General features: G+C 41.6%; 1 protein-coding gene across 2 annotated transcripts in view; it reads right to left on the bottom strand.

Moving 5' to 3' along the window:
* AHCYL2 (adenosylhomocysteinase like 2) overlaps positions 1–17,082 on the bottom strand; it is a 173,285-nt gene extending 156,203 nt beyond the window's left edge. For both annotated transcript variants that reach the window (XM_039243131.1, XM_039243139.1), the window contains exon 1: positions 16,666–17,082. In XM_039243131.1, the coding sequence (XP_039099062.1) occupies positions 16,666–17,028 (363 nt within the window). In that variant the 5' untranslated portion in view covers positions 17,029–17,082. The remainder of the gene's footprint in view (positions 1–16,665) is intronic.
* Positions 17,083–25,759: the final 8,677 nt, after the last annotated feature.

Raw genomic sequence — 25,759 nt, 5'->3', positions numbered from 1 at the left:
CAGCCAGACACAAAAGATACATATTGTGTGACTCACTTATAGGAAACTTTCAGAAAAGGCAAATGCATAACGAAAGTATATGAGTGACTACCTGGAGCAGGTGAGAGCAGTGATTGACTACAAATGGGCAAAAGGGACTTCTGGGGGAAACAGAACTGTTCCCGAATTGGATCATGGTATGATTTTAAAACTCTACCCACTTCATACCCATTAAGATGGCTATTATAATAAAGAAATAAACAAGTATTGTTGAGAATGTAGATAAATTAGAATGCTTGTACACTGCTAGTAAAAATATAAGATGATGGGGGAGGCTGGCTGGCTCAGTCAGAAGAGCATGAGACTCTTGATCTTGGGGTTGTGAGTTCGAGCCCCATACTGGGTATAGGGATTACTTAAGATATAGAATAACTGCTATGAAAACAGTATGGCAGTTCCTCAAAAAATTAGAAATAGACTTATCATATGATCCAGCAATTCCATTTCTGGGCATATACCCAAAGAACTGAAAGCAGCAACTCAAACAGGTAGTTGTATACTCATGTTTATAACAGCATTATACACAATAGACAAAAGCAGAAACAACCCAAGTGTTCATCAGTGGATGCAAAGAAACAAAAGGTTGTATATACATACACTGAAATATTCCTCAGTTTTAAGAAATAATGAAATTCTGACACATGCTACAACATGGACAGACTTTGAAGATAACGGGCTAAGTGAAATTAGCCAGACACAAAAGACAAATACTATCTAATTCCACTTATACAAGGAACCTAGAGTAGTCAAATTCATAGACAAAGTAGAATCGTGGTTGCTAGGGGCTGGGGAGAAAGGGGAATGAGGAATTTAATGGGTGTGATGAAGTTTCAATTTGGGAAGATTAATAAAATGTTAGGAATGAGTGATGGCGACAGTTCCACAGCAATGTGAATATACTTAATATTGCTGAATTATATACTTTAAAATGGTAAATTTTATGTTTCACATACAGTAAAACTTTGCATTTAGAGTAACATGTTCTGTGAGTGTTACGCAAGATGAGCAGACATCTCTAATAAGTTTTAACTTGATGAATGAGTGATGTCTTGCAACACAAGTAGTACATGAGAACAAACATCACATGATCACAACTGAGCCAATGATTCTTGAAATTAGCTTTGACATACAGGTGCTTTGGATTACATGTTTCCAGAATGAATTATGCTGTCAAACTAAGGTTTACTGTATATTTTTTTTACCATGGTGGGGGGGAAAAAACTACAAATGTATTAGTAGCCATTCAGTTGTAATTTACAATGGGTAAATTTTATCTTATGTAAATTTTACCTCAATAAAGGTGTTAAAAATTTTAAATGCATTAGGAGGAACGTATCCATACAAAGTAACAGTTATGATAAATTTCTAGCAATTAAAAAGAAGGTGGGATATTGATTATGAAATCAACAAAGAGACCAATGGAACATAATACAAAACCCAGAAACAGAATGGACACGGAGGATGTGTGACAAAGTGGCAGTGCATAACAGGATAGGGAAAAGTTTCTAAAACAAGAATCAAAAAGGAGTAAAAAAAAATGATCAATTTTACATTACATATTTTAACTTAAAAAAAATTTTTTTTAATGTTTACTTATTTGAGAGAAAGAGAGAGAGAGAGCACGCACACAAATGGGAGAGGGGTAGAGAGAAAGGGAGATAGAGGATCTGAAGCAGGCTCTGAGCTGACAGCAGAGAGGCCGATGCGGGGCCCCAAACCCACCAACTGTAAAATCATGACCTGAGCTGAAATCAAGAGCCAGAAGCTTAACTGACTGAGCCACCCAGGAGCCCCTACGTATTTTAGCTTCTGTATAAAAGTCATATTAAGTACAAAATACAAGCCACAGACGTGAGGATATCTGCAACACAAGTATCTCATACAGGATTAGAACAAATATATATAAAGAACTTTTCTAAATCAGTAAGAAAACCAATGAGATCCCAAAAGAAAAATGGGACAAGAGGGGCCCCTGGGTGGCTCAGTTGGCCGAGCTTCTGAGTCTTGATTTTGGCTCGGGTCATGATCCCAGGGTCTCAGAGCGCAGAGCCTGCTCAGGAGCCAGCTCTCCTCTCTCTGCCTCTCCCCAACTCATGCTCTCTTGCTCTGTCAAAAATAAACAAATAAAAATGTTTAAAAAAAATAAGAAGAAAAATGGGAAAGGATATGAATATAGACATTTCACAAATAAGGAAATCCAAATGGACTACAGACATATTAAAAGATGCTCAGTCTCACTAACATCAAAGGAAATGTAAATTAAATGAGGTATTATTTCACAACTACCAGACTGGCACAAGTTTAATATCTGACAATACTACATATTAATAAGGATTCAGAAAACAAGTATTAATGAAACCACTTTGTTTTAATGGTTTATATTATTTTATTTTATTTTATTTTTGAGAAAGAGAGACAGTGTGAACAGGGGAGGGGCAGAAAGAGACACAGAATCCAAAGCAGGCTCCAGGTTCTGAGCTGTCAGCACAGAACGCCATGTGGGGCTTGAACTCATGGACTGCGAGATCATGACCTGAGCTGAAGTCAAATGCTTAACCAACTGAGCCATCCAGGTGCCCCAGTGTTTATTTGTTCTCAAGAACAAATAAATATTCTGAGAGACAGAGTACGAGTGGAGTGAGAAAGGGGCAGAGAGAGAGGAAGACACAGAATCCAAAGCAGGCTCCAGGCTCTGAGCTGTCAGCACAGAACCTGACACGGGACCCAAACCCTCAAACAGTGAGGTTATGACCTGAGTCAAAGTTGGACACTTAACTGACTCAGCCACCCAGGTACCCCAATAAAACCACTTTAGAAAGCAATTTGGGTATATCTGGTAAAGTTGGTATGCCTTAGGCAATTTTGCTTATGGGATATATACCCTAGAGAAACTATCATATATGATACGGAAACATGATTTAAGGATGTTCATGCCAGTTCAAAAAAAGAGAAAAAAGAGAGAGAGAAAAAAAACATTAATAGGGAATGGGTAAACTGTGGTACAGTCACACAATGAACCACTACATATGACTCAACTAGAAAACTGACATATACCAGATTGGTTAAAACCCAAAATAAAGATGAGTGAAAAAAGCAGGTTGCAGAATAGTATCTATAATACCATTTCTGTTAAGTTTATAAACACACAAAACAGTGATATATTTTATTGATATACAATTGATATTGATAATATACAGCAAAGCTGTTAAAACATGAAGGGTAATAATAAACAGCAAAGTTTGGACAGCATTTACCACTGTGATGGAGGACGAGAAAGAAAAGGGAAGAGGAGGGGTACAAAAGGCTCTACAATTTTATCTACAATGTTTTAGGTATTTAAAAGTATCTACAGAAAATTTTGCAAAATGCTAACATTTGTTAAATTGGGCAGTGTTCAATCTTCTTGGTACTCGTCCATATGCTTGAAAAAAAATTTAACAGGCTTTTGGTCAAATGAAAACATGTACATGTACAGACAGCAAGAGAAAAATATTTATCTTTTTGGAACCTACATTTGTGAAACTATTCTAGCAATGTCCCTCTGATGCCTAACTCCCTTATTGTGATAGAAACTTTCAAGTGTTTAAGCAGAAACATGCTGTACGTGTCAGGGTCTCCTTTTCCCTCACAAGATTCTTCTCACAGAATGCTGCCCAAGGAACTAAAAAATCTGGCTCTGTTGATACCAATCATCTCTTTTATCAACCAACACAATCAACGTGCCATCCTCTGCCAATATCAGCATAGTTTAAAATTCTTTTAACTTACAACTAAATTATTCCTCTGAGTCATCCTAAGTTTCATCACAAGTCTTATGCAAACCCCTACTATGAATGAGCCAAGAGGTAAGAAGACCAAAATTACACCTCTTTCTAGTTTTAACATCATTCTCTCTCTGCCCTACATTCTTCAGACCCACATTCTACATATACCCACAGAGGACCCAGTAGGAGTCCTCCATGTGGGTGTAGTATTTCTGGATCTTCCAATCCTGGGCAGATTCATGTGACTCAGACAGCATCGAGGAGTACGTCCATTAGTACCAAGGGGAACTGAACATGGAACTCTGCTTAACCAGCAACAGAATGCAAGCCCCTGAGAGATAATAAGAGGAGAATGACTTTTCCATCCAAGCATGATGAGTACATCAAACTGAAAATGATGCCCAGGAACAAGCAGTTCCAGAAACAGAAATTCAAATAAAACTGGCTTTGTAACATTCACTGTTGTGCAGACCCAATGGCAGTCCGTCTGTTTTTTGCTTCATTTCTGGCTCAGTCAAAAGTACCTTAAAGAATATACTTGTCCCTTCTCCTCAAAACATGGAAAAAAAACTACTTAACTCTCATGAAAATCTTGAGTTTTTTAGCATTACTTGCTGAGTGTCAATGTGCATGTGTGTATCTCTGTTGAGGGGTGGGCTCCAGGGTGTACATGTGTCTGTGTGGGGTATCTCTGTGGGTACCTGTCGGGGACTCTCTATGGAGATGCAAGGTGTCTCTCTGTGGGTGTGGGTATGGGAAGGCTCTGGATAGAGGGGTGTGAGGGGTTCTGTTTTTTATGAGGGATCTCTGGATGTCTGTCTGTCTTTGTGTATCTGTGCCCATCTGTGTTTCTATGACTCTGTGTCTATCAAGTATTTTATTACAAGGCTTTTAATAAGCTTTATTATACATATCTGCTCTTCCAAAAAACCTGAAAATGATTTTCCTGCCTCTCTACTCTGAGGTTTCAGAAGAGAAGCATCAAATAAGACCAACTGCTAAGCCAGTACTATACAACAATGATTAAAAAAACTAAGGTTCTGGTGGGAATACACTAATACAGAACCAGAGTTGCTTGAGACTGTGTATTCCTAACAAGCTCCCATGAGATGTCAATGCTTCTGGTCATGGACCAGTTTGAGTAGCAAGGCTCTAAAGGATTCCAAACTTAATAAACTGCCCCTAACTACACTTCCCATGTAGATTTTCCAGAGTATCCTCTGCTGCCATGTATATCACATCAGCTTGAGCATCCTACATCTAAGTCAGAAGTTACCATTTGTTTGAGAAGTTACTCGTCTCTTGCGAGTTTGTTTTGAATGAGCCTAAGAAGTGAATGACCTCTAAGTGTACTAAAAATGTAAATTTCAGAACTTGTAAAGCTGGAACATGGAAATTTCATAAACGTTCTGCTACACTGTAAAACCTGTTGGGTAGGCAACCAACTACTCTTCCCAAGGTGATACACACCCGATTTCAATACTGATCTCTTCAAACTGCAGCAATTCCTGCTTCCAGTATTGCTCATATCAAATCAGATAGTATATATTTATTTTCATTATCTTCATTCCCTACCCTCTCCTTGAGAGCAAGAATGATATTTTGCTGATTTAGTAGTCCTACCACTTAACAGTATTTAGCTCACAGCACATAAAAGGTTTTTTTGCACAGACGTTCACAATACATTAGGGGAGATTATTAGAGAAGTATTCAGAAGTAGTAAAGCTGTTTCCCTATTTCTATAATATAGTCCAGCAAGGCCCTAAAAAGGAAATAGCATTAGACCAATCATCTTTTTTCTTCCCTATAGAAACAGTAAGTATGAATGTAGTAAAATTCCTATTCCATTTCTGTTTCCCAAAGCGGAGTCACCAAAGACTAGACTCTGTCAAGCTTTATCCAACAATTTTATTGAAGAAGACACTGGTAGGAAAAGAAGTCTGTCTGTAACCTAGAGCAGATAATGTCAACTTTGAAAGGTAGAAGCAAAAAAAGAAAAAAAAAATGAAATGTCAATGCACACAACTATGCAATCAGGGCAAAATTTCTTCTTCCTATAGTCTCCTTCTCCCTATATGTATTCAATTTCTGGCAATGACTTAAAAAAAAAAAAAACAAGGTGTTATTCTGGAAAAGGACCACACATTTTTCCAACTCAATATAACTGCAGAAGTATAACTCTGTAGACCACTGCTGCATAGGCTGTGCCTCTGAGATATCATCAAGGCTCCAATTTCTATCAAAATATAAATCTAGATCCACTAAACAATAATGAACATTTATAACTATGTTTGCTTATAAATAAGTAAAATTTGTGACAATAGCAAGTGCTTCTATGAATTACTCATTATAAGTACTACCAGGATGGCAACTTTTAGTGTCATTCTTGAGTTAAATAGTCTTCAATCAAAAGTCACTTCCATGTGTCCAGCTAAAAGTAAAGAAGAAGAGTGAAGAAGGACAAGTTAAAGAGAAAAACATAGAAAACAAACCCAAAAAAGTAAAATATTAAATTTTATTTGGGGAAAAATAGACCTATCTTACATCACAAAATAGTGCCTATCTTGGGGCACCAAGGTGGCTCAGCTGGTTGAACATCCAAATTCAGATCAGGTCATAAATTCACAGTTCAGGGGATCAAGCCCCATGTTGGGCTCTGTGCTAACAGTGCAGAGCCTGCTTCAGATTCTCTAAATAAATAAATAAATCATTTAAACAACAACCACCACCACCAAATAGTCTCTATCTTACATTACAAACAAAAATGAATTCCAGATGAACTGAGGACCAAAATATAATAAACACAGCCATAAAAACAGTTGAGGAAAATATAAAATAATTTGTTTATAAGCCTGGGATAGAAAATGCCATTAAGACACAAAATGTTTAAGCCACAGAGGAAAACAATGCCCAATCTGACTACATAAAAACTTTTTTTCACCAACTTGACAATAAAAAAAAAAGGCGTTTTGCCTGCCATACATCAAAAAAAAAAAAAAAAAAAAGATATGTCTATGGCATTGAACTCTCATAAAGAAAAAAAAATAAGGAGGAGGCAGAGAGAGAGAGACTTGACAGAGAAGAGGAGAAAGCCATGCTAGAATGGAAGCAGAGGCTGGAGTGATGTGGTCACAAGCCAAGGAATGCAGGCAGCCCCTGGAACCTGGAAGAGACCAGGAACAGTCTCCCTAGAGCCTCCAGAAGGAACTGGATCTGCTAACATTTGATTTTAGCCCCCTAAGACTCATCAGGCTTCCAGCTTCCAGAACTGTAAGATAATAAATTTGTATTGGTTCAAAAAACAAAACAAAACACTTTTTTTCTAGATAGTAAGAGATCGAGCATGCACTAGTGCGTGGGGATGAGGGGCAGAAGGAGGGAGAGGGAGAGAGAGAGACAACAATAGAGACAAAGAGAATCTTAAGCAGACTCCAAACTGAGTGTGGAGCCTGATGCAGGGCTTGCGGCTGGGTCCCACAACCCTGGGATCATGATCTAAGGGGAAATCAAGAGTCGGACACCCAACCAACTGAGCCACCCAGGCGTCCCTTTCTTTTTTTTTAATTTTATAAAAAATTTCTAAATTCGTAAACAAAGTCACAAGTCAATAAGAAATAAAACAGGAAAAAATACTTGCAACATATATACAAAGAATTAATATCCACAATATAAAGAATTCCTAAAAGCTGACATAAAGACAGCAGAGATCTTCATCTATTTTGTTCACTGCTGTATCCCTAGCACTTGCCACATAGTAGTCACTCATAAATATTGTTAAGGAGGAAAAATGCTAATAAAAACAACAGTAAATTATTTTCCTCATAAAAGACGTAAATCTGGTGGTTGGTAAAAGTGTGGTAAAAAGATTGTCTTGTTTATAGTTAGTTGATGTGCAAAATGGTACTACATTTTTTAAGGCAACATGACATTAAGTTTAAAATGTAGATATCTTTCAGGGTGTCTGGGTGCCTCAGTGGATTAAGCATTCAACTTTGGCTCCGGTCATGACCTCGCCGTTCACGAGTTCAAGCCCTGTGTCAGGCTCTGTGCTGACAGCTCAAAGGCTGGAGCCTGCTTCATGTTCTATGTCTCCCTCTCTGTCTGCCTCTCCCCTGCTCATGCTCTGTCTCTCTCTCTCTCTCTCTCTCTCAAAACTAAATTTTAAAAATATAAATAAACACATAAACATATAAATACATAAATAAATAAAATGTAGATATCTTTCAACACAAGAATTCTACATTTAGGTATCTACCTTAGAGAAACACACATGCACACACACAAAAATGCATACAGATTAATTACAACAGCACTGTCTATAAAGAAAAAATATTAAGTGTGCATCAACAGAAGAATGATTTAATAAAGAACAATGGTATGGACTTTGGAAATCAATTCAGTGTTAAAAAGACTTGAGATAGATCTGTATATATTGATATGGACAGAACTCCAAGTGAAAAAAAAACAACCTGCAAATATACAGTATCCTTTTATTTATGTACAAGTTACTATAAAACTACAAATTTCTCTATGTGCAACTACGAATGTAAAGTCAAGAGAGGGAAAAAGTCAAGAAAGAAATTGATAGCAGAAGGAGGACGGCACTGAGGGAAGGCAATGAGACTTACTGAGGGCTAAGGAAGGACTTCTGCTTCATCAGACTGAGTTATTTCGTAAGAAAATAATCAGGCATTTCTTGTGCAATTAAACACAATTTTTTAAAGGAAAGAAGAAACAATGTAAACATCATTTAACTAACTATATGAGAAAACAAGAACATATTTTGGGGATTAGATGGAAAGATAAAAATACCCACTTTGGACATGTTTGTTTGTTTTTTTTAATGTTTATTATTTTTGAGAGAGAGAGAGAGAGAGAGAGACAAAGCACAAGCAGGGGAGGGGCAGAGACAGAGGGAGACACAGAATCCAAAGCAGGCTCCAGGCTCTGAGCTGTCAGCACAGAGCCCGACATGGGGCTCGAGCTCACAAACTTCAGGTCATGAGCCGAAGTCAGACACTTAACCGATTGAGCCACTGAGGTGCCCCGAGACATGTTAGTTTTGAAGTGCAACTGCAAGTAGGCATTTGGACAACCCATAAAATTGGCATTCAGAAGAGGGATCTTGGCTAAAGAAATACTCTGGAGAGTTGTTGGGATGTAGGTGATACTTAAAGGCATAGGAATGATGTGGATGATTTAGGAAGAAAACACAATGGAAAGAGCAGAGGGCTCAGGATAAAGGAGAAAGCCAACAAAGGTGACTGAGAAGGAGCACCCAGAGAAGTGTGAGGAAAACAGTAAAGAGCAGTTGTTGTGGAAGCCAAGAGAAGTAAGTGTTTGCGTAAAAAGTTGATGTCAAATGCTACCAAGAGGTCCGGATGAGGACTGAAAAAACAGACCACCATGTTTCCCAATCTGATGGATATTAGCAGCTTGAGCAAGAGGAGTTTATTCTGGTCAGAGCAGTAAGGTAGGAGTGGGTTAAAGAGTTTGTGGGAAGAAAAACTGTATATAGTATGTGCTGAAAACTCCTTTAAGAAGCTTAGCTGTGAAAGGAAATACAAAGATAGGATAGAAACGGAAAAGAAATATGGGAGTTAGAGGATAGGGTTTTCAATATGGGAGAGATTAGAGCAAGTTGGATGACTGGAGGGAAGGCTTTAGGAGAAAGAAGAAATAATCAAAGGAAAAAGTTCTTTAAGAAGACAGGAGAATGTGATAAAAGCACCTGAGCGAGACAGGTCTCTGGCAGAATGAAGGATGCTTCCTCTAACAGGAGGGAAGGAGAAAAAGATGAGCCCCAATTGCAGGTAGGTTCGTCGATCTGGGATGTATAAAGATGGAGGAATTTCCTTTGCGCGCCTTCTGTTTTTATACTAAAGTATAATGCATATCACTGATTTGAAAAGAACACATGAGAAGATGTAGAGATGGCATGAAACAGTCATTTGCGTTGAGTAGGAGAGTGAACTTACTAGAGAAATGTAGAATATTGTTAGGCAATGCTGATTATGCACACGAGGTTGACAACTGCGAATTCACAGTGACATCAATCTGCCTGTTTTTCTGATTTCCTCTAGCAACTCTCAGCTCCATGGTTCAGCTCTCAGAGCAGAAAACCTGCCTTTGGGGCTACACAGCTAAAAACAGCATCCGAATCACACACAGAATGGGCTTGGCAAAGATGTGATTGCTAGTGTCAAGCAGGAGATGCTGCAGCTTGGGTTACACCATTCCGGTTCTGGGGACCAGGTGCCACACTCACTAACAGCGCCCCCGTTGTTGCTCCTGTTAGCTTCATCTTGCAGCTAGAGACTGAAGCTACATGGGGATTCGATGACAACGGAGGGGGAAGTTGTAGAGAACACGGTGGAAAGATTTGGGGGAACTGGATTCGCTGAGAGGATGAAGAGAGTGGTAGGGAATGAGTGTTAGAAGATAACAGATAACTGGATGTCAGATAGTGACTGAGGTAAAGCAGGGATGTGAGGCATGGTGGTTTAGGCCCTCTCTCTGAGGAGAACAGATTCTGAGATCCAAAAGGTTGCAGAGTGGTCTTAACAGCAGCAAGAACTTAAGCAGATTTCACATGGGAGCGTGGTCAGAGGAGGGGGCCGGCAGTGCGGCAAAGCCTCCCACCGTTGCTATGGGCATCTCACCAACCCCAAAGGCGTCACAGAGTGGCAAAGCCTTGAGCAAGTTAATTATTCTCTTTGAGCTGTATTTTCTCATCTGTAAAATAAAGAGAAAAATATTCATCTGATAAAGTTGTGATGAGGATTAAACAAGATGAGACAGCTGCCGGGCAGAGAGTAAGTATTCCGTAAATGGTAACCATAAGTGAAGAGTCATAACTGAAGCCAAGGGAAGAGTTTCCAAGAAAAGGTAGTCAACGGCATCAAATCTGTTAGAGTGATCAAAAGGATTCACAGGGAGCACTGCAGGAGATTAAGTTTATAGGAAAGATGAAGCCAGTTTTAGCCTCAGGTTACTTAACTCTCAATGACAGCTTTGCAGTATTCGGAAAGGCTTGAAGGAAAAGCCTGATTTATAGTCAGAGAAACTCAACCGGCTCTATAACCTCTGTCCCCATCCTTAATATAGGTTCCAAGATAAGAAAAACCAGGGGCTCCAAACCAATACATTTCTACTGATAGAACCTTAAAGAAAAGGATAGGAAATTACCAGCCATTAATGCTGTCCAAGTATTTAATGTCCAAGAAGGAAAATGGCTAACTGAACTGTTGCTGGATATAGCTGGGAAAGAGGGGACTGAAAATCATATACATCATGTCTTAAGTTATTTAGTTTAATCAAAATAGTCTTAGAATTGTTACCAAAAAAATTTTCAATATACCACTTTTTCCTCAGCTCTGCTTACTCTCGAACCGTAGGTCAGTCACACTATAAAAAGCTGCTTCAAATTCCCTAGAAACCTGATCAAGCTTACTTAACCTCTTATTGGGTAAATGGAATTTCAGCTCCTTTAACTGTACATACCACCTGAACACAAGGGCAGGGTGACAGACCCTGGCAAAAAACCCTCAATTTTTTAAACAAAGGTACCATGAGAGAAACTGCATATTCTTTAAAACTCAAGTCAACAAAGAGTCTACATAAAGTTTCCAATAAGTCTTTCTCCCCCCTTTCATTGTGGGGTAGAGAAACATTTTCTGTAATAAAGAAACTCACTCTTTTTCACCAACTATCCATTTCTTCCATCAGCTGGACAAGATATCAAATACACAACTGCAACTTCAGTGCTGAGGAACCTTCCAGAACACCTCCTAATGTTCAGTCTTTCCCAGGCCCAAGGAAAATAGAATTCATAAATGATACCACTACAAAAGAAGGGCTGCATTCTCAGAAAACTCATAAATGTTCAAATAAATGTATGGTACACAGACCATGAAACAACCTCAATAAATGAAAAGAAACTGCCTGTTAGTGAAATAACAAAAACATCCACAAAAAATATACAAATTAACTAAAATTTAAAAGATTCAATCTTATGGGGCACCTGGGTGGCTTAGGTGCTTGAGTGGCTAACTCTTGGTTTCAGCTCAAGTTGTGATCTCGCAGTTTGTGAGTTTGAGTCCTGTGCTGGGCTCCACACTGACAGCACGGAGCCTGCTTAGGATTCTTTCTCTCTCCCTCTCTCTGCCCCTCTCCTGCTCATGCGCTCTCTCAAAATAAATAAACTTGTATTAATTAATTAATTAATTAAATAAAATAAACTATCTGAGCTTTGAACAGAGAAATGAAACTTCAACTGAAAAGCCAGAGTCTGGGACTCTGGTGTCAGAGTAGAGTTCTATTAGCTCCATCACATTACTAAATGTGGAACCTTAAGACAAATTCCTTCATCTCTTCAACTCTGTTTCCTCAATAAAACAAGGAGAGCTCGTACAAGGAATAAATAAAACAGTGTATGCAAGGCTCTGTTACAGTACCTGGTACACAGCTGGAATACATAACAGCATGCTTCTCCTTCTAATTTTCAAAAGGCCTAATTAGAGATGGATTCACAAACAAAGTGAGACTTAAAGAATAAGAAAAAAATTGTTAGCTGGACAGAAAGGAAGAGTATATTCTTCAGGTACTCCAGATTTACTTATAACTTTAAAAATAGGGATAAGTTTCTCAGATTACGAATGTGAAAAATGCATCACTGATCTTACAACACTTTTCTATATATATAAGATGCTCTTCTTCCTTATAATTTTGTAATTTTTCAAGGTTCTACATGTGTACATTTATTTTTCTGTCCTATTCCTAGAACCCTGACTCAGACCCTTCTTAACTTTGGTTTTGGATGACCTAACCCTTAGGCCAGAGAGGCATACCTTTGAGACCAGTAAGTATTCTGAAAGATTTCTGGGAGAAGGCCAGAACCCAGCATCCAAGAATTTAGAAAGAATCAGTATGGTATAATAAAAAGGACATAGGCTTTGGAAACAGGCAAAGGTTTAAAACAGATTTAAGTCCTACCTCTGCAACTTGCTAGATGTATAACCTTGGGCAAGGCACTTTACTTCTCAGAATCTCATTTCCTTATCTGTAAAATGGAGATAATGCCACCTATATCTCAATGTGCTATTGTCCAGATTAGAAAAATGACTATAATAGTGCCTGAGTGGCTCAGTCTGTTAAGTGATAGACTCTCGATTTCAGCTCAGGTCACGATCCCAGGGATCAAGCCTCATGTTGGGCTCTGCACTAAACACAGAGCCTGCTTAGGACTCTTCTTCTCTCTCTCCCTCTGTCCCTTTCCCCTGCTTGCGCTCTCTCTCTTTCTCTAAAATACAGAAACAAAGAAAAATGCCTCTAACAATTCCTGGAATATAAAGGTCAATTGATGGTAAACCATATTAGAATCATTCTGTCAACTATCTTAATGAACATTTTGCAAGGCTGTACTTTCCTAACTGGCAAAAAGAGTTATACTGTTCCCACAATTCCATGCCTACATCCAAAAGGTTCCATTTTAGTGATCTATAATTAACCAAATCAAGAGCTTAAAGAATTCAGGGCAAGAAAGAACTAACATGGCTCAACTCATTCTCTGCTGAGAACAACAAATCCAGTGCAAAGTGGACACGTTTGCCAAAAAGGGGGGGTGAGGAGGGGAGAAGACTGCTTGAACATGGTCATTACCAATACTGATGTAAGCACAAGCGAATAGCAGTTCTTAGGCCTGCAGCCTTACTGTCAGAAAGTTTTAACTTTCCTGAAATAAATCCTCTCCTGCTTTGTTTCCCCTGCTGTGGGAAATGTGCTGTGACATTCTTATTAACCCCATTTTCAAGAACACAGGGAAGAAACCCTCTCAACTATTACTACTGCGTTCACTTGAAATTTATCTTCCTGTTCCACAAATCACTTCTTACAGAGATTTTTGGTTTATTGGGTTCACTTGACGTGAACTTATGAAGAAAGACATTAATATAAATATATGATAGCCACAATAACAAGATCTGGTCCCCACAGCACCACAAGTTACACGATGAAGGTAGGAGCCAAAGGTACGATGTGACTACGTAACCTGCAAACCATATGCTCATTTCTTATTAACTACTGCACTTGGGAATTCTGGCTCTTACAAAAAGTTTATTTCCCTTGTGTGGCTGAGCAGAGTAACAGAACTAAGAAAACTGATGACAGATACATGAATAGAGTAAGGGAAACCATCAACAAAAATGTGACTTAAGAGAAATAAGCTTGTATGTGGCAGTAACAAAATAAAAGCTATAGTCTCACCAATTACATAGCCAAAAGCAGCTATTTCAAGCACCAGTACCCCAATCGCTCCCTACAATAAAAGCAGAAGGGGGTGAAGGTAAGAATGATTAAATAAACAATCTAAGAATCAAGAAAGATGCAACAAATCAAAATGTCACACTGCAGTCCCTTAATGAGGTGACTTTCAATTTGAGGGGAAAAAAGGCAGTCTCGTGCACTTAATTTAGCCAATTCAATGTGAAGAAAGTTAAAAATTCTGTCCCCAAAAAGGAGCTCAGCAATGCCTTTAGTTGTGTCATACAGCTGTATCCTTGCCCAGAGTTTCATCTGCTTAACTTCCAGCAAAAGTTGTTTTTTGGTTGCAATTAACATTGTAAGGCAAGTTCAGCCCTGTCTTCCATAGCCTTGAGGCTGCGGAGTAAATCTAGAATCAGGGAACCTACATTTTGATGCTAGAAAAAAACAGGAAGAAGGTGGTTCAACAACAAGGAAAATGGTCAAGAAGCACATCTAGATTTAAGAAAAACAGACCGGTATGCTGTCCTGTGGTTTTTTTAACTTCTTTATATAGAATCTATTGAACTAGATGTACCTTTCAGAGGAGGTCATGGTGGCATGCACTTAAGCCACAGCTGGAGGAGGAATAAAATCACCCTTAATAATAATAGTTATTATCTTTTTTTTTTTAATGTTTTATTTATTTCTAGGAGAGAGAGTGAGAGACAGCATGAGCAGGGGAGGGTCAGAGAGAGAGGGAGTCACAGACTGAAACAGGCTCCAGGCTCTGAGCTGGCAGTCAGCAGAGCCTGACACGGGTCCGAACCCACGAACCGCGAGATCATGTCCTAAGTGAAAGTCGTACGCTTAACCGACTAAGCCACCCAGGCGCCCCAATAGTTATTATCTCTTAAGCCCCGGGTATATGTGTCAAGCTCTATGCTAAAGCCCTTTACAAATATTTATAATCTTCAATCATATTAGTAGTTTCACTTGAAAACAGAGGGAACTAAGAGATTCAGAAAATTTAGAAATTACCCAAACGCTCGTTACTGAGGACACTAGTATTGAAACCCAGGTCTGCCTGTCTGTAAATCCCATGCCCTAAAAGTAATTTGTTAAACAATCATACAGTCAAGACATCTATTCAAATTATAGGATTTTACACAAAAAGATCCCTAATCACAGGAAAAAGATTTGGCCAAAGTTATAAAGCAACTCAACCAGTCAGAAATGTTTCCAATTTCCAGACTCATACTAGGTACTACCAGCCCGGAGACCTGTGCTGCCTCCTACAATTTCTCCCAGAAGAGTTTCACACTGTAAATGACATGCACACTGTCCTAAAGTATAATTAAACAAACTCCTTCAGTCTTGCATCTGACATCATCTATCACCTGTATCTAGGGAATTAGAATGAAAGGGTTATCTGCTTCATACCTTAATCATGAGATTATTACAACAAAAGTTATGCTGGGTCCAGGGTTCCAATTCAGCTGAGTTTTACACAGTAATACCAATGCAGACTTCACATCACTTTTACGGCTGTTCTGATAAAGCAACTAAAAATCATTCACAACCATTAAAAAAAAAAAAACATAAATCACTGTGTTCATATTATGCCTTGGAAATTAGACCATAAATTCCTTTTTATGTGATCCATACCTCTGTCTTTTCCAACACTTGCCCCTTTTTTGCTGTGCTGATTTAGCTTTATGAGAGGAAAGACAGGCCATGGATAGCCATGGTAAGGGTAATACTGGAGTATCACACATCTAGGCTCACTTAGTGTTCTGAGATGACTGGCTCTTCAAAACTATGTCTGAAAGAAGCTGACATCAGAGACAGACAGTCTCACCATGATCGCCTTTCCCCAAAGTAGAAGCGTTTCTTCCTAACACTTCCAGATCGTAAGGAACCAATAAAACGGTCATTCTCTTCATACACAGTTTAATAATCCTGGTGGCCAACTACTAAGCAGAGGGGAGGGCTCTCCGAAGAGAAAAGAGTGAAAAGCCTCTCTCCATTACCCTTTCACATTCAGAGAAGATGCAAGGATACTGCAGTATCTGGAATGAAGGGCACAGCATCGGTGCTGCTCTAAAGAAGCGGTTGGCCACAGAAAGGCAGAAAGTAATCCTCTGTGCGGAAACCACACAACTGAGGATTTCAATGCAGGTTAACTACTGCTTACTCGTTCTCCAAATAGAAAAGATGTTTCCACCCGTACTGCTGGGTGAACTCTCACAAGCGGGAAGATGTTTCTGTACCATTGGGGTCTTTTCCCTGAATGGTCTGGAAAATAACACATGGGAGTATGCTGGGTGCTCGGGCGAGGGACAGTATTAGGTGCCTCTCCTCCCTGCCTGTTCGAAGTAGTAGCGGAGAGCGCTACCTCCATGTTATTCACAGCGAAGTACCGCCGTGCCACCTGGACTCTCCGCTCCCCATACCTGGGGGCAGGTGGGGGCATCTCTCAGAGAGTAGGGTTCAGGAGGAAAGGACTCTCCCGGCTTGTGTGATCGGAAGAGAGGGCGTGGACGGTGGTGCTGCCATGCCGAGACCATCTGCGGCTCCCCCTCCCTCCCTCTCTCCGCGAGAGGCAGCCCGGCCCCAGTACCTTCTTGACTGTGCGCGGCGCCTCGGTGACGGTGCCGTCGGGGCTGACCAGGGCCTCGCCGCCGTCGCGGTGCCGCTGGTGCTGGTGATGAGGGTCGCTCCGCTTCATGGCCGACGCCTGGGGCACTTTCCCGGCGGCCGGGCTGAGGGCGGCGGCGGGCCCCGAGCCCGGGCCAGGGGCCGGGGGGCGCTCCGCGGCGGGGGCTGGAGCCTCGGGGTCCCCGCCGCCTGCCGGGGGGGCCATGGCGCTCACAGCCGACGTGCTCAGTCCCAGTTGCGGCTCCTCCTCGGAGGGGCTCAGGTCTTTCAGCTCCACCTCAGGCACCTTCGCGGCAGCCGCTGCTGACACGACCTGCACCGACATCACCGCCTCCACTGCAACCGCCGGCTCAGACTCCAGCTCTGGCTCCAGCTCGGCCCCGCCTCCCGCCTCCCTTCCCCTTCCCTCCCCCATTCCCCCACTCCTCCCCTCCATCGCCTCCGCTCCCACCCCCTTCCTCCGCCCGTCCGCCCGCCAGCCAGCCCCGGCCTGTCCCGCCCCACCCCGCCCGGCCCCGCCCCGCCCAGGCCCTGCACCGCTCGCGCGCGAGGCGCCACGGAACCTGTAGTGCGCTTGCTCCAGGCAGCACGCGGCAAGAAGACCTTGGGACCTCAGCCCCCAACCTACACTGCGCGCCGCCAGGGGCGGGGCCCGCAATGCCTCCAGGGAGTCGTAGTCCCAGTCGCCCTGCCTCGGGCTAGTGGGATTCTGTGAAAAAGAGCTCTAGCGCCGAGGACTAAAGGGAAGGATAGGACGGAGAGTAGGTGACACGACGAAGGGGATGAGAAAGAAAGTCTCCTGAGGAGTTGCGGCTTCCAGGAAGGGAAAGCCAGGAGCCCTAGGGTTGGGAAGGTGGGGGAGGAACGACTCCCTACCCTGACAGCGTAAATTTCCTCCGTCTGTGCACGTCTGCGATCACGTGACCAGGCATTTAAAGGAAAAGCGGCGGCGTCACGTGAAGATAGCGCTGGCCTCCAGCTTAGAGTGGCTTGGTTTTTCTGTTTCTCTGAAATCTGGACGCTGAAACCTTTCTGAACTTTAATAGGAATGTTTGTGGAAGTAATAAAAATAGGACCTTACCTGCTGTGGCAATTTCTGATACATTTTGAGTTTGGAAGTTTAAAGTTAGTCTAAAGAAGTTGGGTATCACTAGGCCGAAATTTAAAAACTGAGAAAAGAAAAAAAAAAAAGAAATTTCCAAACTAAGGAATAAAATGTAGCCTTAAGCGAGGCCAAATCTTCTGACCTACTGGTTCTACTAGAGATAATATGAAATTCGAATAAATGCATGAGAAGAGAGGAATATTAACTAAAATGTCAGCAGTGATTTCCTTAAGTGGCGGGATTTGAGATGATTTTTTAAACTTTCTTTGTACTTTCGTGGGTTTTTTCCCCGAGGTTTTAGACTGTTTATTGATGCCAAAGTACGTTTGCCAGATAAAACTATTATGTATTATCTTAAAGGGTGTAAGTACAAAGACATATACTGGTTTCATTTTTAGTAACAAAAAGGTACTGAAACTATAATATCCAGTGATAGGGGAATGGTTACAGCCTTTAAAGTTTTTCGAAGAAGTTTTTTTTTAATGATGAAGTGAAATAAATGCTTATGATAAAATAATATGCTAAAATACTGTGCAGGAGACAGAATTCCACATTCCATAAGATTTTATTATGTAAATAATATTAGAAAAAATACATTAAAATACAATTAAGTGACAGATTATGGGCTAGGTTATTTCTTCCCTATTCTCAGAGAAACTGAGGCAAAGGGGATCTTATAGTTTTGGGCTTTCTTAAATATTTATTTATTTTTGAGAGACAGAGAATGAGCAGGGGAGGGCAGAAGGAGAGGGAGACACAGAATCCGAAGCAGGCTCCAGGCTCTGAGCTGTCAGCACAGAGCCCCAGACAGGGCTCGAACTCACAAACCTGAAGATCATGACCTGAGCCAAAGGTGGCTGCTTAACGGACTGAGCCACCCGGTCGCCTCATGGGATCTCTTAGTTTTATGGTTGTTCAGAGAGCAAGCAATCCCAGAAGACCTCTGGACATTTATGGAGTAACTACATTTTCCCTGGCAAGGAGGGTGAGAAATCATCAGCCTTGACCCCCTACTTCCCTGTGCTACTACTCTCTTGGGAAATCTGTTCATTTGTGGAGTTCTTCTACCCCGAATGGAGTCTTTTGTATCCTGGTCTTCAAATTTATGCCTAACACTGCACGGAAGGCAGCTGAGGACTGCCATTTCCACAAAAGCCCGTAAGTCCACCAGACCCAAGGGCTTCTTAAGGTTTCTCTTCACACTGTGGCTTTCAGAATTTCCTTCCTGTTATAAAGAACCAGCCTAGAGCTTCATCCTCCAGCTGTCGGAGCAGAGATTAGCAGCTCTATAACTGATTTCATTCTTCCCCCTAATACACAAGGGACCTGTGGTACAGCCACCTGGCATGTGTCAGAGCTCATAGACAGCAGCTGCCTACCTGGACTGCCACTAGAATTGATTACTGAAGGGAGGAATTAATTCTTCAGTGGGATGTGGTTACAGAATGTAAGGAGTTGGAGCACTGGAAAGAAACTGATATTCATCCTTTATTTATCCAGGCACCGTCCACCGGTTAGAGCCAAACACCAGGGCACGCTCCTCAACCATTCTCAACTACGGTCTCCACACTCGCTGCTTCTGCCATCTTTGTTACTAAGGGACACCGAGCACACTTGAGAATGGAAATTCCATCCTGGAGACAGGATGATTAAGCACAAGTTTATGAAATAATTTTTATTCAAAGTTCAAAAGATACAAGAGTATTTACTGAAAAGTAAGTCATCCTCAGCTCCTCTCTCTGGATGTGACCACTTAAGTTTCATCTGCATCCTTCTGGAAATATTCTATGTATTCATGTATATATTCTCCTTCTTACAAATAGTAGCTGCGAGTCTTGCTTCTTTCACTCAATAATGGAGATAGCAAACCCAGAGAATTACATACAATGGAAGGGGTCTTCTAATCCTTACATTGTAAAAATAATGAGATTAACAGTTGAAGTTAAAATGCTTTACTCAGAGGGGCGCCTGGGTGGCTCAGTTAATTGAGCATCCAACTTTGGCTCGGGTCATGATCTCCAGGTTCGTGAGTTCAAGCCCTGTGTCCAGCTCTGCACTAACATTGCAGAGCCTGCTTGAGATTCTCTCTCTCTCTCTCTCTCTCTCTCTCTCTCTCCCCCCTACTGCCCCTTCCCCTGCTCGCCCACTCTTTCTCTCTCTCTGAAAATAAATAAACTTAAAAAAAAAAAAAAGATTAACTCAGAGTTGCTTCAGATTTAGCAGCAGATTCAGGACCAGAAATCAAAGTTTTTTATATTGCAAGATTATCTGTCCAGTAAGAAGTATGGGATTGGGCAGTCACTGAGTACCTGTGGTCCATGACTTCTCTCACTGGGTATGGGGGCCTTGGGTTTCTATATGCCAATCTCCTTCCTCTGGGCTTGGGTCTTATTAAGACTTCACCCAGGGGCACATGGATGGCTCAGTCAGTTAAACATCCGACTTTTGATTTCTGCTCAGGTCATGATCTCACAGTTCTTGGGCTTGAGTCCTACACTGGGCTCTGTGCTAATGGAGCAGAGGCTGCTTAGGATTCTCCCTCTTCCTCTCTCTCTCTGCCCCTCCTCTGCTCTCTGTCTCTCTGTCTCTCTTTCTCTCTGAATAAATAAATGCACATTTAAAAAAAAAAAAAACTTCACCCAAATGTCCATATAATGTTCCATCTATGTATTCTTCTGTCCGCAAGCTGCATGCCCTTTACAGAGAGCAGGTGGCCTTTGAACTCCATTCCCCATTTAAGTTTCACCGTTACTGGCTTTCATGTTAATCCATTCAGGAAAGGTTTAGGATTGAGGGGCAAACTCATCACAACTACAAGCAAGTACTGCAGACCCTTAACCGCCAACCAAGCTGCTGTCTCTCCCTTATGACTGGAGCAGCTACGGCCAGCAGTTTATGAAATATTTAGATTTCAATTCTTCCCTCCTTGGCTCATTTGGCTGACAGACCTTGGCAAGCAAGAATGTATGTTCCATGGGGGAAATTGGAAGAACTTCTGAGGTATCTGACAAACCCAAGAGAGAAAACTGGAAGATATTAAATTGGAGAGTTCACCCAAGGAAGTAGACCCGCCAGATCACCCTTGGTGAAGACCATACCCGTGTTCACAGAGTTTCCAGAAAACCCTTGATATGAAGACAGAGACCAACACAAGCAAGGAGAAAAAATAAATAACAAAGAGGAAACAGAAGCAATGCATCAAGAAGAAATCAAGACCAAAAAAAAAAAAAAATCGTTAATATCCTCAGAGACTTAAGATATTGTATTTGTGAAAGAACAGGCTATTTTAAGAAGTGAACATTCAGGAAACAAACATAAGACTTTTAAAATGAAAGCACGTAGCAGAAATTTTTACAAATTCAATCAATAAAAAGAGAGAAATTAAAACTAGGAAAGATGCATTTTCTCTCTGCTCAGATTGTTGAAGAATGGTGTTGTGTCACAGATTTTAAAAACAAATTTTTTATGTATTTTATTTTATTATTTTTTTTTAATATTTTCATTTTATTTCTAGGATAGAGAGAGACAGCTTGATCAGGTGAGGGTCAGAGAGAGAGGGAGACACAGACTCTGAAACAGGCTCCAGGCTCTGAGCTGGCAGTCAGCACAGAGCCCTACGCGGGGCTCGAACCCACGAACCGCGAGATCATGACCTAAGCGAAAGTCGGACGCTTAACCGACTAAGCCACCCAGGCGCCCCTTATGTATTTTATTTTGAGAGACAGATACAGAGAGTGAGCGGGTGAGGGGCAGAGAGAGAGGGAGACACAGGATCTGAAGCAGGTTCCAGGCTCTGAGCTGTCAGCACAGAGCCCGATGCAGGGCTTGAACCCACGGACTGTGATATCATGACCTGAGCCGAAGTTGGACGCTTAAACCAACTGAGCCACCCAGGCGCCCCGTGTCATGGTTTTTAAATCTGTGTCTGTCTAATGCACGTTTTTAACATGATAGATGGAATCGTTGTGTAACTACAATTTTCTGGAAAAGTTGGTCTTTGAGGAATTGTTTTTCCCATCTTCAATACAATTTTTCTTTAAATTAAAAAAAGAAGAAGAAGAAGAAAGGGCACCTGGCTGGCTCAGTCTGAAAAGCATATGATTCTTGATCTCTGGGTCATGAGTTCGATCCCCACTTGAGTGCAGAGATTACTCAGAAACAAACAAACAAGCAAAATCAATTAGAGGGCCAGTTTGAGAAGTCCAACATCTGAATAACAGGAGTGCCAACAAAAAGTAACAAAGAAAATGGGGTGTTTGGAGGTTGGGGGAAGGGGGTGGGGAATGTGAACCAATGAAATATTTTTTTAAATTTCCCAAAACTGAAACATAAGAATTTCCACAATGAAATGGGTCATTAGGTGCCCAGCTCAATAGATGAAGATAGACTTACATTAATATACATCACCGTAAAATTTCAAAATTCTGGGGATAGAGAGACAACCCTTTAAATGTCTATCATGGATCAAAGAATAAAATTTTTACAAAAGCTCAAGAGACAGAAAGATATTGAACTTCTTAAAATTAGTTTGAGAAGCTAGAAGATAGTTCCTTCAAATACCACAGACCCTGTTTGCCTTCCCCAGAGAACGAACTTAACAGTCAGTCAGGTGTGAGAAAGGCAGTCATCTGACTATTCAGAGTTAGGTAGGGGATCAGGGACCCCTCCTCCCGCTTTCATTTCGACCTTCTGAAGTACCTACTGCCTCTAGTTCAGAGCCTGCTGCAGGTGCTGCAATATAAGTCTTCCCTACTGCTGCCAAAATCTTTGCTTTTTCAAATCCGCTAAGTTACCCCTCATCCTTTGCTTTCCAGCTTTCAAAACTGTTACTATTGGCTCCTCCCCCTCTACCTCTTTTGTTCCTGACCATAGGCAAAGATTGAAAAACAGCTAAATCCTGATCCTCAATGTTGAAAAGTCAAATGGTAATACCTCAAATGAACATGCAAGAGATGGTATTATTAAGGCACCTGGGTGGCTCAGTCAGTTAAGCGTTCAGCTTCAGCTCAGGTCATGACCTCACGAGGTTTGTGAGCTCAAGCCCCATATGGGGTCTTTGTTGTCAGCAAGGAGCCCTGTTCGATCCCCTCTCTCCCTCTCTCTGTGCCCCTCCCCTGTGCATGCTTTCTCTCTCTTTAAACATTAAAAAAAAAAAAAAAAGATAGTATTATCATGTTGTTCAGACATATGGAAATAACATAAGAAGCATCTAAAATAAATTGGTTGGGGAGTGCCTGAGCGGTTCAGTCAGTTAAGCGTCCAACTCTTGATTTCAGCTCAGGTCATGATCTCACAGGTTGTGAGATCAAGCCCCTCATGGGGCTCTGCGCTGACAGGGAAGAGCCTGCTTGGGCTTCTCTCTCTCTCCTCTCTCTCTCTGCCCCTCCCCCCGTCAAAATAAATAAATAAATAAACATTTTAATAAATAAAATAAAATAGGACTGCTGCCAAGAACAGGAAGTGATGGGGTATCTGGTAGGGGTCAGGTACCAAGGCAGCTGTTTTAATCAATAGGACCCATAGAACTTTTTGAGTTTTCAAACAAATTATGTGTAACTTAGATGGAAATAAAAACTTTAATGTTTATTTATTTTTGAGAGAGAGGGTGTACACACAAGTGGGGAAGAGGCAGAGAGAGAGGAAGACACAGAATCTGAAGCAGGCTTCAGGATCTGAGCTGTCAACACAGAGCCTGATGCGGGACTCGAACTCACAAACTGTGAGATCATGACCTAAGCAGAAGTCAATCAACCAACTGAGCCACCCAGGCGCCCCTGAAATAAAAGTGTAAAAGCAGACAAAAGCAATACATAAGCATTTTATGGATACATACCTGCATATGCACATACGAAAGCATAGTAATGGGCTGGAAGGAAACCTACTAAACTCAAACAGTTGTTTTCCTGTCCAAAAAAAAAGGAGGAAATTGGGAGGAAAAATAGGCCAGGAATGGTAGTCAAAGGTAACTTTAGCTAAATCTTTTACTCTTTATTTCTTTTTAAAAAATTAGCTGGAAGCTAAATATGGTAAAATGATAAAAAAGAGTTAATTCTGAGTAGTGGGAATATGGGTGTTTATTAGGTTCTGTGTGCTTTTCTATATCTTTTCAATTTCATAGGTTAAAAAAAAACAAAAACGAAATTCCAGCAGGCCAAGGAAGGGCTGGGGCAGTGGCCAGACTGCTTAAAAGAAGCTGGGACCAACACAGGCAGGCCTCTCAACCTAGGAAGACTGAGCTGAGCTAGTAGGTAAGGGACCCAATGGAACGGATGAGGGAGGAATCTGCTACAGCCCTGAATGCCCAGAGACCCAGGGGGTCCCCCAAACCAGGCTCCTTTTGGAAACCCTGAGGTGTTTCTTCCAGGGATCTAGATCAGGGGGTTTGGTAGAAAAGCGACCACCATGACTCAGTCATGAGAGCTGGTGCTCCCGTAAAAATGCTGCAAGATTTCTTGGTTGTGGGAGTGTCCTGGTCCTGGACCTCTAACTGCCACTAATGGAAACGGTCACAAAAAGTGGGCTCACAGTGCCCTCTCGTGGTTACAGAGTCTCTGTCAGCCTCCATGGCCAGGGGTAGAATGATCATGTTTCTGAGCTTTTAAAGCCCACAGTCAACTCCCCCTACATCCCATTCCTCATCCTTTTGTAAGTATTCCCACTGAAGAAGGAATGGAAGGAACATCCATGGAGATGAAAAGAAATAAAGTTGTCAATATTTTCCTTTATTTCAGAAAAGATCCTTAGACAACACCGATACATTTAACTCTTGAATTCTCTTGTTGATAAAGGTTAAAAAAATAGGTAGATGTAGATCTCGGCTGAGAAAAGCAGTAATGTCAAGAATAAGTGAGGTGGGCAACCGTAAGGGAGTGCAGAGGGAACACAGCACGGGAAACCTGGATAGGAGGGAAAATCCCAAGTCAGAGCTGAGACTGGAGAGTCAGGACTTCATAAATCAGGAAGACCCTGGGCCCGGGGTCTGTTGCTTGCAACCTAGGAGGCTGTGGGCAAGTCATTTTTCTTCGCTGAGCTTATTTCTTCAAAAAACTAGCTCCTCTGATCCTTCTAAATTAAACAAGAGACAGTCACACGTGGTGCCCAGGAGCCCACTCTGCAGCCAGATGCCCTGACAGTATCCCAGCATTACCACTTACTGTGTGGTCTTTGGTGAACTATCAAACCTTTCTGTGCCTCACAGATCTGTTGTGAGACTCAATGAATGAATGCAAGTCAAGTGCTTGGAAAAGAGCCCAGCAAGCCTTCAATAAGCGTTAACTGTTATTATAATCATTCACATGTAAGGTACCTGGAATAAGATCAGGTTAGTCTATTAGTTCCCTTCCACTTCCCCTGGAATCTGGCTCTGGGCAAAATGCTTGTGTCCCCATCACGTGAACAAGTCTGGTTGGTATCCCAGAGTCACTCCGAGTCTGTGAGTATCACCCCTGTTCCTCCACAGAGTCTTTCCGCGTGATCCTGAGTCCTTGCAACCTACTTCACAGTCTTCTATGGACATCTTTTTGGAGGAAGTGGGGCTAACATGAGGAAGTATGAATTCCTTTGACTGCCCATAAGAGGAAACTGGCCCTACTGACGTCCCTTTTAGAAGACACCCCCAGGGGCACCTGGGTGGCTCAGTTGGCTAGCCGTCCAATTCTGGATTTCCACTCAGGTCAGGATCTCATGGTTCGTGAGATCGAGTCCAACGTTGGGCTCCAGGCCAACAGCACAGAGCCTGCTTGGGATTCTCTCTCCCTCTCTCTCTGCCCCTCCCCCTTCTCAAAATAAATAAACATTTTAAAAAATGAGGAAGGAAGAGGCCTCCAGAGGTGGAGCCCTGGATTGCCACAAGGGTCCTGCTCACCTACACTAGAAGGGGGCTACTTGCTCCCAGTCCTCACTCCAGGGGCAGCCACACGTTCTCGCTCAACCATCTTATGGTCAGTGCACA

This window comes from Hyaena hyaena, unplaced genomic scaffold (assembly GCF_003009895.1).
Source record: "Hyaena hyaena isolate Hyena2069 unplaced genomic scaffold, ASM300989v1 scaffold_8, whole genome shotgun sequence".
NCBI lineage: Eukaryota > Metazoa > Chordata > Mammalia > Carnivora > Hyaenidae > Hyaena > Hyaena hyaena.
The sequence above is the reverse complement of the archived record's forward strand: the minus strand, read 5'-3'. Positions and strand labels throughout refer to the sequence as shown.